The sequence below is a fragment of the Salvelinus sp. IW2-2015 genome, linkage group LG9, assembly GCF_002910315.2.
Source record: "Salvelinus sp. IW2-2015 linkage group LG9, ASM291031v2, whole genome shotgun sequence".
NCBI classification, from domain to species: domain Eukaryota; kingdom Metazoa; phylum Chordata; class Actinopteri; order Salmoniformes; family Salmonidae; genus Salvelinus; species Salvelinus sp. IW2-2015.
In genome coordinates this window covers 21,496,802-21,509,630 of record NC_036849.1, presented here as the reverse complement: position 1 = coordinate 21,509,630, position 12,829 = coordinate 21,496,802, and the positions used below count along the sequence as shown (strand labels likewise).

Below are 12,829 nucleotides of genomic sequence, written 5' to 3'. Positions count from 1 at the left end.
ACTTTGTAGAGCCACCTTTTGCAGCAATTACAGCTGCAAGTGTCTTTGGGTATGTCTCTATAAGCTTGGCACATCTAGCCACTGGGATTCTTGCCCATTCTTCAAGGCAAAACTGCTCCAGCTCCTTCAAGTAGGATGGGCAATCTTTACGTCATACCACAGATTCTCAATTGGATTGAGGTCTGGGCTTTGACTAGGCCATTCCAAGACATTTAAATGTTTTCCCTTAAACCACTCGACGGTTGCTTTAGCAGTATGCTTAGGGTAATTGTCCTGATGGAAGGTGAACCTCCACCCCAGTCTCAAATCTCTGGAAGACTGAAACAGGTTTCCCTCAAGAATTTCCCTGTATTTAGCACCATCCATCATTCCTTCAATTCTGACCAGTTTCCCAGTCCCTGCCGATGGAAAAACATCCCCACCACCATGCTTCACTGTGGGGATGGTGTTCTCGGGGTGATGCGAGGTGTTGGGTTTGCGCCAGACATAGCGTTTTCCTTGATGGCCGAAAAGCTCAATTTTAGTCTCATCTGACCAGAGTACCTTCTTCCATATGTTTGGGGAGTCTCCCACACGCCTTTTGGCGAACACCAAACGTGTTTGCTTATTTTTTTCTTTAAGCAATGGCTTTTTTTCTGACCACTCTTCCGTAAAGCCCAGCTCTGTAGTGTACGGCTTAAAGTGGTCCTATGGACAGATACTCCAATCTCCGCTGTGGAGCTTTGCAGCTCCTTTAGGGTTATCTTTGGTCTCTTTGTTGCCTCTGATTAATGCACTCCTTGCCCTTAATGCTCTCCTTTATTTAACGTATGTGACTTCTGAATGTAATTGGTTGCAACAGATCTTATTTAGGGGCTTTCATAGCAAAGAGGGGTGAATACATATGCACGCACTACTTTTCCATTTTTGAAGTTCACTTCACCAATTTAGACCATTTTGTGTATTTCCATTTACATGAAATCCAAATAAAAATCCTTTTAAATTACAGGTTGTAATGCAACAAAATAGGAAAAACACCAAGGGGGATGAATACCTTTGCAAGGCACTGTATGTAATCCCCTAACCCCTCTAATTGGAATAAAATAATGGACATCAACACTTAAGCTTCTACTTTCAGTTTTTATGGAGACTATTTTACGAGTTGTTTTTAGTCCCACCCTTCAGCTCCACTCAAACCCTCACGTGAGCATTTTTGTTTATTGCCCCTTGCAGATGTGGGCACTGTTGGTGGTCAGTTTAGTGTCAGGCCTTCTGGCAATAGCCTCCACTGTGGGGTTAACCATTTCCATGGTTAAGGCCATTATGAGTGGAGGTCGGGGCCTGCTGAAGAATTGCAAGTTCCCTGATGCGATTGGCTACTCCAGTGTCAACGAGTGCCCCTTTGACCCCACAAGGATCTATGTAAGTATTTTAATCAAAAGCTATTAATGACATGCACTTATGTTTTTAACTTCAATAAATGCACACAACAGTAGAATTTAATATTAAGATAAGAGACATATACTCCTCTACAAGCCCGTACTAACACACCTTTGTGCTCCCTAGGAAACTACTATTATTCTGTGGGTTCCTCTCATTCTAATGTGTGTGGTGGAAGTGGTGTTCTCAGGCCGCTGTTTTGCTGTCTGCACCTCCTTCCTCCGCCTCTGTACGTGCAGAAGACGAAGGAAGATTGTCAATGGCAGAAGGGTAAGTTAACTACCCGTACATGTATGATGACTTACCTTGTCTGAGACCTGAAGATTTGTATTAGCTCAGATCTAAAGCGCTGAACCCCAGGTGTGGGCCTGTTTTATATACGGCTCTCTGGTGTGGGCTAATGCAGCCTTGACGCGTCTGGATGACATTTGTTTGTATCCAGGGCGCAAAGTCCTGTCTTCACTTACAAACGGCAATGCTAAACGTTTCACCGACTGTGTGCTGATCAGGTGGCATATTCATTATGGCTATTCTGTTGCAAAACATTTCTCAATCAAAACAAATTTTGCTCTTACGGTTTCATAACCAATGTGAGTGTCATGTTTCACTATAGCTAATGTGTGGGTGTGCGGATCATGTTTTATACCCCTTTGTTGCAGGTGCGCATTCAGACTCCAGGTGAAATGTTACCGGTGTCGCCTACTCCTGAGTCAGAAACTGAGTCAGAGCCGGCAGAGCAACACGAACTGCTGAAGCCTGACTCACCGACCGAGAGGAGTGAATGGGTCTGAACTATAGACTAATCCACCATCTGCACTGACTGTTCAGGACCCATGGTTCCTGTGTTGACTGGAGGGAGTAGTGCTATTGAATAACTGGCCAAATTTGAGGTTCTTGTCACATGATTGCCGTTTCTTAAAAAGGAATATGTTCAAGACTAACCTCTTGATGTGTCACTGCAAATATTGTCTACTTTACCTGTTTCCCCTGCCATGGAAAAGGAGTAGGGTTGCAAAGGGTGGGTATAGTACTGTTGAGGCTTACCAAAACTTTATCACATGACATCTAGTGGCCTTTTAGGTACTTCAGATTATCACAGGTGCTGTATCACATGTAAATTATGATTTATGTTTTTTTTAAAGCTGCAAAACAAGCTTGGTGAACACCATTTGAGTGTTTCAACATGAAATCACTTTTACTATGTAAATGTTTTGGCACATGGAAAGTCATATTGGAGCAGTTGCAGAGTTAATTGAAAATGTCATTATTGTTTAGTTCTCTCCATTAATTAGGCTATTTCCTCTTGAACATATGGTCTATCCACTAGAAATTAATGTACAAGATGAACAGATGTAATACATCAAGTAGTTTTGCAACTCTAAAAAGGAGCAACTGAAGATGTTCTGGACTAAACAATTCAATGCATTTGTAGTATATAGCTGTAGATTTTCTTAGTCTTCATATTTGTAAGCACTCCTGGGAAGACATCTTCAATTTCATGTTTGTAGAATAAAAACAGTAAATTTGTCATGACATTTTTGCTTGGCTTTAACTTAAAGGAATGTGCCCTTACCAGAACACCATGTTCTAGAGAAATAATCCAGGAACTCTGATTTCATTGGAACTAAACAATGACATGTTTAAAAATACATGGAAGTCATTGGATTATTTATGTTTTATCACATACTGTACTGTAGGCCTGGTGTAGTATTCAGGTTAATTCTATCCTCCGGACAATATTGCTCAGAGTAGCTTTAGCCGGTAACACAGAATGAATACATCTTTGAGAAGTATACTTCATGTCATGTTTCCAAAGGCACAGGACAACAGTGGGACAAAATACAAAAGGGGGTACAAGAGATGGCAACATATCTATGATTTAAATTAAATCTGAAATTTATAAAATGCATAATATTTTATGCCAGGCCTTTAATATACTGTAGACTACATTTGTTTGGGTAAGGGGAGCAGTATTCATAGGATAAAGCATACAAAAACAGCAGTACTTATAAAAATTGCAACATTAAGTGTTCTAGAAAATACATGTTTAGCCATTTCAATCTGGAGGGGTGGGATTTTCCCTTGCAGCAGCCAGTAAAGGTGACTGGTCTGGCAAACAGAACTATTCTCAACATGGCCCGGTTTCCCAAACGTAAAATCCATATCGTTATAACGAACTTAGCCTTCAGATGCTTTTGGGAAACTAGGCCCAGGTGTGATTGCTTTAAAAAGATGGCTAGGAGCTCCTCACGGTGTCTTGGACTCCTCTTTTGGCCTGTTGAACAGAGGGAAAATGACTTAACACATTGACTATTGGATATTCCCTAAACATTTAAAATGAATGTTTGCTAACCCCTTTGTGTCCATTTTCTCCTCCTCTGGCACCTTTTCTTCTTTTACTTCTATCATAAAGAAGCAACAAACAATTAACCTCAATGTGCAATGGGACATGGTATGCCTGATATAGAACTTAATGTCTATAAGGCTTCAAAATGTTAGATGACTGCAGTTGTGCACCACAAAGCATCAGTATTCCACAAGAATGAAAGAATTGATTAAGATACCTTTCTTGTCATCAGCTTTCTTTTCATCACCTGCTTTCTTCTCTTCTCCCTCTTTTTCTTTGTCTTCTTCAGTCTTTGTTCTCTTGGCTTTCTTGAAGCTGGCAGCATTTCTCCGTCCGCCCCCTTGACCCTCAGCCTCGTCCTCAGAGTCTGAGAACTCCTCGTCACACGCTATCCTCTTGTCATGGGCGCGAACTGCACAAGAAGACATGAGCATCTCATCTGTGAGTAACTCAGACAAAGATTTGCGTGGCGGGGGCATTTAGAAGGTATATTTCTCATGTTAATTCTGAGAAAAAGTAAGTATGCCAAGATTGTGTTACTATGAGGCGCATGTGTTGTGGCTGTGTGTCAGATTTTAAAACGTGTAGGCTTGTGGCAGCAGATACCCTAGAGGATAAAGCGTTGTACCAGTAACCGAAAGGTTGGTTTGAATACCGAGACGAAAAGGTGAACAAAAATCTGTCCTTGAGCAAGGCACTTAACCCTAATTTGCTCCAGGGGCACTGTACTACTATTGCTGACCCTGTAAAACATTTCACTGCACATAGTGCATTCAGGAAGGAGACCCCTGGACTTTCCCCACATTTTGTTATGTTACAGCCTTATTCTAAAATGGAGTAAATTGTCACCTCCCTATATTGACAAAGCAAAAACAGGTTTTTAGCAAATGTATCACATTTACATAAGTATTCAGACCCTTTACTCAGTAGTTTGTTGAAGCACCTTTGGCAGCAATTACAGCCGCGAGTCTTCTTTGGTATGACGCTACAAGCTTGGCACAACTATTTGGGGAGTTTCTCTGCAAATCCTCAAGCTCTGTCAGGTTGGATGGGGAGCGTCGCTGCACAGCCATTTTCCGGTCGGGGCTCTGGCTGGGCCACTCAGACTGATCCCAAAGCCACTCCTGCGTTGTGTTGGCTGTGTGCTTAGGGTCATTGTCCTGTTGGAAGGTGAACGGTCGCCTCAGTCTGAGGTCCTGTGTGCTCTGGAGCAGGTTTTCATCAAGGATCTCTGTAATTTTCTCCATTCATTTCCCCCTCCCTGCCGCTGAAAAACATCCCCACAGCATGATGCTGCCACCACCATGCTTCACCATAGGGATGGTGCCAGGTTTCCTCCAGATGTGACACTTGGCATTCAGGCCAATCTTGGTTTCATCAGACCAGAGAATATTGTTTCTCATGGTCAGAGTCTTTAGGTGCCTTTAGGCAAACTTCAAGCGGGCTGTCATGCCTTTTACTGAAGAGTGGATCCATCTGGCCACTCTACCATAAAGGCCTGATTGGTGGAGTGCTGCAGAGATGGTTGTCCTTCTGGAAGTTTATCCCATCTTCACAGAGGAACTCTGGAGCCATGTCAGAGTGACCATCGGGTTCTTGGTCACTTCCCTGACCAAGGCCCTTCTCCCGATTGCTCAATTTGGATGGGCGGCCAGCTCTAGGAAGAGTCTTGGTGGTTCCAAATTTAATTTGGACCGTCAACCTCATGGCTTGGTTTTTGCTGACATGCACTGTCAAACCTTATATAGACAGGTGTGTGCCTTCCCAAACCATGTACAATCAATTGAATTTGCCATAGGTGGACTCCAATCAAGTTGTAGAGACATCAAGGATTAWCAATGGAAACAGGATGCACCCTAAGCTCAATTTCGAGTCTTATAGCCAAGGGTCTGAATATGTAATTATTAAGGCATGTTAAATTTTTTATACATATCAAACAACAAAAAACATTCACTGTGTGGGGTATTGTGTGTAGATTGAAGATAAAAAGAATGTAATACATTTTAATACAAGGCTGTAATGTAACAAAATGTGGAAAAGGTTAAGGGGCCTGAATTGCACTGTATTTGACAAACATTTTTCTTCATTGTCAGTCGGGTCTAAACATTTGGGCAGGGGACTTACTGGATATGCGTTTGTTAGGGTCTTCCTCCTCCTCGTCTCCACTGTCCTCCTGCACGGCGTCTTCTGGGATGGCCTGCATCTGGACCCCCGGGGCGTGGGGCAGCATTCGAAGGTTCTCAAACAGACGCTGCCTGAATGGACACATACAAGTGAGACGCATTAACCTACGTGACACCACTTCAACTAACAGTGGCAAAAATACCATCATAGATACACGTCTCAAGGTCAAGGATATGTATAACAAGTGCCGTAATATGACCTATGTGGTATCTGAAATTACCTCGTCAATAACTAGCTTACATAACGGTTACTGTTTATGACCCAAATCTAAAGACAGTACTTCATTATGACCAATATAGTTTGATCGTGAACAAAAATATTGTTCTAATTACGTACAGTAGGCACAAAGTGTGGTCAACGACTCACTTGATCTTCTCCAGGTAGTCGTTGGTGTTCTGGTTGGTCATGTTGGAGGGACTGATGTGCAGTTTGAAGTCTGGCCCAAAGTACTCAAAGTAATCATTGTATGGAAGCTCTGTGGAGAAAAAAATCATGTTATCAACACAGTGACATACGTCTACTGTAGTGGAATCTATCCTAAAACACTCATGCCCCTCAGACCTGTCAAATACTAATACGAGAAAGTAAAAGTACATAAATCAACAGTGCAGCAGGATGACTAATAAAAAGCTGGAGCACACCCAGAGAAAAGTATTTAGTGTAGAGGTGCTAACGGCAAATAAACTATAAAGCTATAWAAAAAAAAATTAGGTCGCACACTATATACAAACTCCCAGTAATTTATTGGGTAAAACCCTAACACTGCCGCCTTCAGCACCCCACAAAAATGTGTGTGCAACAATTTATTTTTTATAGTGTCATAGGTGGCAGCAGGAGAGCTCACCGTTTGGTATGGAGCTGTCTAGGGCCACAGCTGTCTCATAGGTCCAGCAGCGGGCCACGTTCCGGATGGTATAGCCTCCACCCCCCAGCATCAGCAGGGGCAGGTTGAAGCTCTTCATGTACTCCACACACTTAGCATGGCCTTTGATGGTGAGGTTAAAGCAGCCAAGCCTGTCTCCCGAGAGAGAGTCAGCTCCACACTGAAGAACCACTGCACTAGGCTGGTACATCTCCATCACTTTAGACATGATCTGCACACACAGACATAAATTAAATTGATATTTTAGTCATTTAGCCAAAACTCTTACCCAGAACGACAGTTAGTTGAATGCAATCAGTTGTACAACTGACTTGGTATCCCCTTTCCGATGCTTCTGGAAGCTGGTTCCACCATTGGGGTACCAGGACAGAGAAGAGCTTGTTTGGCTAAATGGAAAGTAGAATGTGGTCTATCTACACTTGGGTCTGTTTGAGTTACAGGGAGGAGAGATTAAATACAGCCAAGATAAGTTAGTATACTTACAGGCTTGAATATGGCTTCGTAAGACTCGTCATCTATCCCATCTCTCAGAGGGTAATTCACAGCATAGTACTTGCCTTTCCCTGCGCCAATATCCTTGAGAAATAACAAAGCAGACTCAGTCAACTACAAATGTGGACACAAGCTCTGCAAAGTTGACCAACAAAGCAATTATTAAACTACAATCACCAGGCCGTGAAGTTTTCTAAGTATGAATTAAATCTATCCTTTGTACATCTTTTAATAAACAATGCCACCAATTTGCATCCCCTGATGATGACATGACAGCCTCACCCTCAGGTCTCCAGTGCCGGGGAAGTACTCTCCGTACTTGTGGAAGGACACGGTCATGACCCGGTCTGTGGTGTAGAATGCTTCCTCCACTCCATCTCCATGGTGAATGTCAATGTCTATGTACAGAACTCTCTGGTGGTATCTGGGGGAAAAGAAGATTTACCATCAACAGGTTGAATAACAATCTCCTAAATATGGCGTACCTATAGTGTCCCAAAGTGAAAAGCCTATTGAGGTCCGTTACTATTGAGATCCGTTAAGGTATATCATTCCCTACGTTTCACAAACTTGATGAACTGCAGTGGAGCGGTTGTACTCACTTCAGTAACTCCAAAATGGCGAGCACAATGTCATTCACATAGCAGAAACCTGACGCCTCAGACTTCTTGGCGTGATGGAGACCTCCAGCCCAGTTAATAGCAATGTCTGTCTGCTGTTTGTTCAGCTTCACAGCTCCAGCTAAAACACAGGGGAAGAGAAGCCAAATCAGAGAATCAATCAGAGCATGAAACTATGGCTACATTCTTGTAATGGACAGCCACAGAAGAGGCCAAGTAAGCCAGAGAATATTCCAACTATCCAGGGAAAATGTGTCATCTAAAAGGGTAGACCTACACCTGTATATTAACTTACCAACAGAGCCTCCTGTTGAGAGCTGGCAGAACTCAAACAGGCCATCAAACACAGGGCAATCTTCACCAACATTGACTGTGTGAGAATTGCATAAAATATGTTAATCTCAAAAACATAAGGACAAAGCTGGCCTAGAGGCTTTTCAAAGTATTTATTTCTGACTTTTCATGGGCTACTGCTCAATTGTATAGGTATATTGAGACATGACATCCTCTCTGCCTAAAACTCACATCTCTGCATCTGTTTGCTGTACTCCGACATGTTGTCAGGCCGGATGGAACGCAGGAACTTGATGTAGTCATCACTGTGGTACTTGGTCATCTCCTCTCCACTGGCTTTGTGAGGTCGCTGAGACCGACATGGAGAAGATCAGTTACTGAGACCTCACTACCTAGGTATTAACCTTTCAATTCAGAACTATTGAGTTTGCAGGCTTTCTGCTGCTCTTATGAATAGTTCCAGGATTTTCAACATACGTATATCTCCATCTTTCTGTAGAGACCATAGTTCAGCAAGAGGTTGTGTGTCATGCGGATACGGTGTGGCTTCATGGGATGCCCCTGGCCATAGTAGTAATTCCCAACATCACCTTTGAAGGAAGAAAGTGGACATCAGCAGATGTCCAATGAATGCATATTAGCTAATTGTTCTGTACAGCATAGCCTTTATCTACTGATGTACTTCATTTGATTATAAAAAATATATACAGTACCAGTCAAAAGTTTTATTCTACATTGTAGAATAATAGCGAAGACAAAAGTATTAAATAACACATATGGAATCATGTAGTAACCAAAAAAAGTTTAACAAATCAAAATATTTTATATTGAGATTCTTTAAAGTAGCCACCCTTTGCCTGGATGACAGCTTTGCACACTTGGCATTCTGTCAACCAGCTTCAAGAGGTAGTCATCTGGAATGCATTTCAATTAACTGGTGTGCCTTAACTTCTAGGATAGGGGGCAGCATTTTCACGTTTGGATGAAAAGCATACCCAAATTCAACTGCCAGCTACTCATCTCCAGAAGATAAGTTATGCATATTGTTGGTAGATTTGGATAGAAAACACTCTGAAGTTTCTAAAACTGTTTGAATCATGTCTGTGAGTATAACAGAACTTATGTAGCAGGCGAAACCCCGAGGACAAACCATTCAGATTTTTTTTGGGGGGGGGGGTCACTCTTTTCAATGAGTTTTCATTGGGAAACCAGATTTCTAAGGGACCTGCTTGCAGTTCCTACCGCTTCCACTGGATGTCAACAGTCTTAAGGAATTGGTTGAGGTTATTCCTTTCTGTAATGAAGTACGGCCATCTTGAACGAGAGTCACATTAAGTGTCCTGTTAGATAGAAGCGCGTGACCAGAAAGCTGGCTATAGTTGGTTTTAATCCTGTATTGAACACAGATCATCCCGTCTTCAATTTTATCGATTATTAACGTTAAAAAATACCTAAAGTTGTATTACAAAAGTAGGTCGATTTTTTTGGCAAAGTTTACAGGTAACCTTTGAGATATTTTGTAGTCACGTTTGAGCAATTTGGAAGCKGTGTTTTTCTGGATCAAACGCGCCAAATAAATGGACATATATCGACCGAATTAATCAAACAAAAGGACCATTTGTGATGTTTATGGGACATAGTGCCAACAACAGAAGCTTGTCAAAGGTAAGGCATGAATTATATTTTTTTATTTCTGTGTTTTGTGTCACGCCTGCAGGGTTGAAATATGCTTCTCTGTCTTTGTTTACTATTGTGCTATCCTCAGATAATAGCATTGTTTGCTTTCGCCGAAAAGCCTATTTGAATTCTGACATGTTGGCTGGATTCACAACCAGTGTAGCTTTAATTTGGTGACTTTCACGTTTGATTTTTATAGTAATTTTCATATTAATTTGAATTTGGCGCTCTGCATTTTCTCTGGCTTTTTGACCAAGTGAGACAGTAGCGTCCCGCCTAAACTCAGATTTTTGGATATAAATATAAACTTTACCGAACAAAACATACATGTATTGTGTAACATGAAGTCCTATGAGTGTCATCTGATGAAGATCAAAGGTTAGTGATTAATTTTATCTCTTTCTGCTTTTTGTTACTCCTCTCTTTGGCTGGAAAAATGGCTGTGTTTTTCTGTGGCTATGTACTGACCTAACAATCGTTTGGTGTGCTTTCGCCGTAAATCCTTTTTGAAATCAGACATGTTGGCTGGATTCACAACAAGTGTAGCTTTAATTGTGTCTTTCATGTGTGATTTCATGAAAGTTAGATTTTTATAGTAATATTTGAATTTGGCGCTCTGCATTTTTGCTGGCTTTGGGCCAAGTGGGACGTTAACTTCTCTAGGATATGTGGGACGCTAAGTTAATTTGTGGAATTAAATTAAATGTCTTTCCTTTTTAATGTGTTTCAGCCAATCAGTTGTGTTGTGACAAGGTAGGGGTGGTATACAGAAGACAGACATATTTGGTAAAAGACCAAGTCCATATTATGGCAAGAATAGCTCAAATAAGCAAAGAGAAACAACAGTCCATCATTACTTTAAGACATGAAGGTCAGTCAATCTGGAACATTTCTAGAACTTTGAAAGTTTCTTCATGTGCAGTCGTACAAGAGTTCAAGTAACAGACATCTCAACATCAACTGTTCAGAGGAGACTGTGTGAATCAGGCCTTCATGGTCAAATTGCTGCAAAGAAACCACTTCTAAAGGACACCAATAAGAAGAAGTGACTTGCCTGGGCCAAGAAATACAAGCAATGGACATTAGACCAGTGGAAATCTGTCCTTTGGTCTAATAAGTCCAAATTTTAGATTTTTGGTTACAATCGCTGTGTCTTCGTGAGACGCAGAGTAGGCCAACGGATGATCTCTGCATGTGTGGTCCCACAGTGAAGCATTTCATATTCAAGGCACACTTAACCAGCATGGCTACCACAGCATTCTGCAGCAATACACCTCCCATCTGGTTTGCGCTTAGCGGGGGCTATCATTTGTTTTTCAACAGGACAATGACCCAACACACCTCCAGGCTGTGTAAGGGCTATTTGACCAAGAAGGAGAGTGATGGAGTACTGCATCAGATGACCTGGCCTCAACCCAATTGAGATGGTTTGGGATAAGTTGGATCACAGAGTGAAAGATAAGCAGCCAAGAAGTACTCGGCATTTGTGGGAACTCCTTCAAGACTGTTAGAAAAGCATTCCAGGTGAAGCTGGTTGAGAGAAAGCTTTGCACAGTCTTGGCCATCGTCAATGCAAAGGGTGGCTTTGAAGAATCTCAAATATATTTTGATTTGTTTTACACTTAAGTTACTACATGATTCCATGTGTGTTATTTCATAGTTTTGATGTCTTCACAATTTTTCTACAATGTAAAAAAATAAAAAATAATTGAGTAGGTATGTCCAAACCTTTGACTGGTCATATATATATATATATATATACACATTTTGTGTGTGTGTGTACTTGTTTTACATTTACTCTATTGATTGATAAACAACAGCATTTCACTGCACCCGCCATAACACCTGCTAAACTGTGTATGGACCAAAGTGATTTGCAGTAACAAACAATATTTTCATTGATTAAAAAGATACTACCCGGAATTTCGGCGGCCATATCTACTTGGGAACCAGCATGTCAAAATCATTCAAAAGTTGATATATTTTTGTTGTTGTTGCGTTTTAGCCAACCCAAACTCTTTTCCTAAACTTCATCTGCTACGTGTATTCTCCTAAACCTGCTATGAAAAGTCAATTCTGACAAAAGTTGGATCCCTTCTAGCTATGACCATTTTGGAAATTAGGCCCTTTATCCAAAATCCCTTAGTATCACTTTAAATGTAACAATTCTGACCAACGTATGCACATTTGAGGAGAATGGACGGTCACTAAGCAAGCAATCTGGCCAATGTAACGAAACTGGATGCATTTCTTTTGTAGAAAATCCCTATAAATCGCACGCTTATTACGTCTAGGAAGTGAAATAGGTTAGCTAGTAGCTAACGTTGTTAGCTTGCTAGTATAGCTAGCTAATGTAGTGAGCGCTAGCTTAGTATTTTTGTGGATTCCAATGCTTGCATAAGTTAATTAGTTGGCTAACTAATCGGTTCTACCTTTGTACAAGCTAGTTATCAAGTTAACCGAAAAGATAAATTGTGGACAAGTAACGTTAACTTGACGTTATTACACAATGGAGAATAATATTTGGCAATAGTGAACATTTTCTCAAAGATCAACGTACGGAATTTGGAAATGCCTCGCTCTTTCACAAAGCTAACGTTAGCTAGCTAGAGATGCTGCACGTTTGCACACCGAAGTTAGCTAGCTGACAAATCTGACAATTTGCACCACTTTTAACATGGCACATTGTACAATAACTCGATGTATAGCAAAATGAGTACTTACCATCATAATAGTAGCAAACTTTTTTCTTTGTTCCTTGAGAACTCAGCGCCATTTTACAGCACAGACTACAGTGGGCGAAAAGCGGCAGCTGTACTTGGGAAAAGGGGTGTATACAATCGGTTACTTTGTAGAACGTCACTTGAACCAATCAAGTAGTCGTTTACAATGTAGACGGCGTTGCAGACACAT

General features: G+C 41.3%; 2 protein-coding genes across 2 annotated transcripts in view; one reads left to right on the top strand and one right to left on the bottom strand.

Moving 5' to 3' along the window:
- The window catches only part of tmem54a (transmembrane protein 54a), a 9,424-nt gene extending 7,200 nt beyond the window's left edge, over positions 1–2,224 (top strand). The window contains exons 4-6 of the mRNA XM_023994700.2: positions 1,213–1,401; positions 1,546–1,689; positions 2,079–2,224. Of these exons, the coding sequence (XP_023850468.1) occupies positions 1,213–1,401; positions 1,546–1,689; positions 2,079–2,210 (465 nt within the window). The 3' untranslated portion in view covers positions 2,211–2,224. The remainder of the gene's footprint in view (positions 1–1,212; positions 1,402–1,545; positions 1,690–2,078) is intronic.
- Positions 2,225–3,075: 851 nt separating this feature from the next.
- LOC111968812 (probable histone deacetylase 1-B) lies at positions 3,076–12,748 on the bottom strand. The gene is made up of 13 exons (XM_023994699.2): positions 12,641–12,748; positions 8,717–8,829; positions 8,471–8,588; positions 8,241–8,315; positions 7,928–8,066; positions 7,608–7,749; positions 7,317–7,409; positions 6,795–7,044; positions 6,317–6,425; positions 5,891–6,021; positions 3,984–4,178; positions 3,773–3,821; positions 3,076–3,694 (listed from the first exon to the last, which is right to left on the bottom strand). The coding sequence occupies exons 1-13, from the start codon at positions 12,690–12,692 to the stop codon at positions 3,667–3,669; spliced, it is 1,494 nt and encodes a 497-aa protein (XP_023850467.1). The 5' UTR covers positions 12,693–12,748; the 3' UTR covers positions 3,076–3,666.
- Between the last annotated feature and the right edge of the window lie 81 nt (positions 12,749–12,829).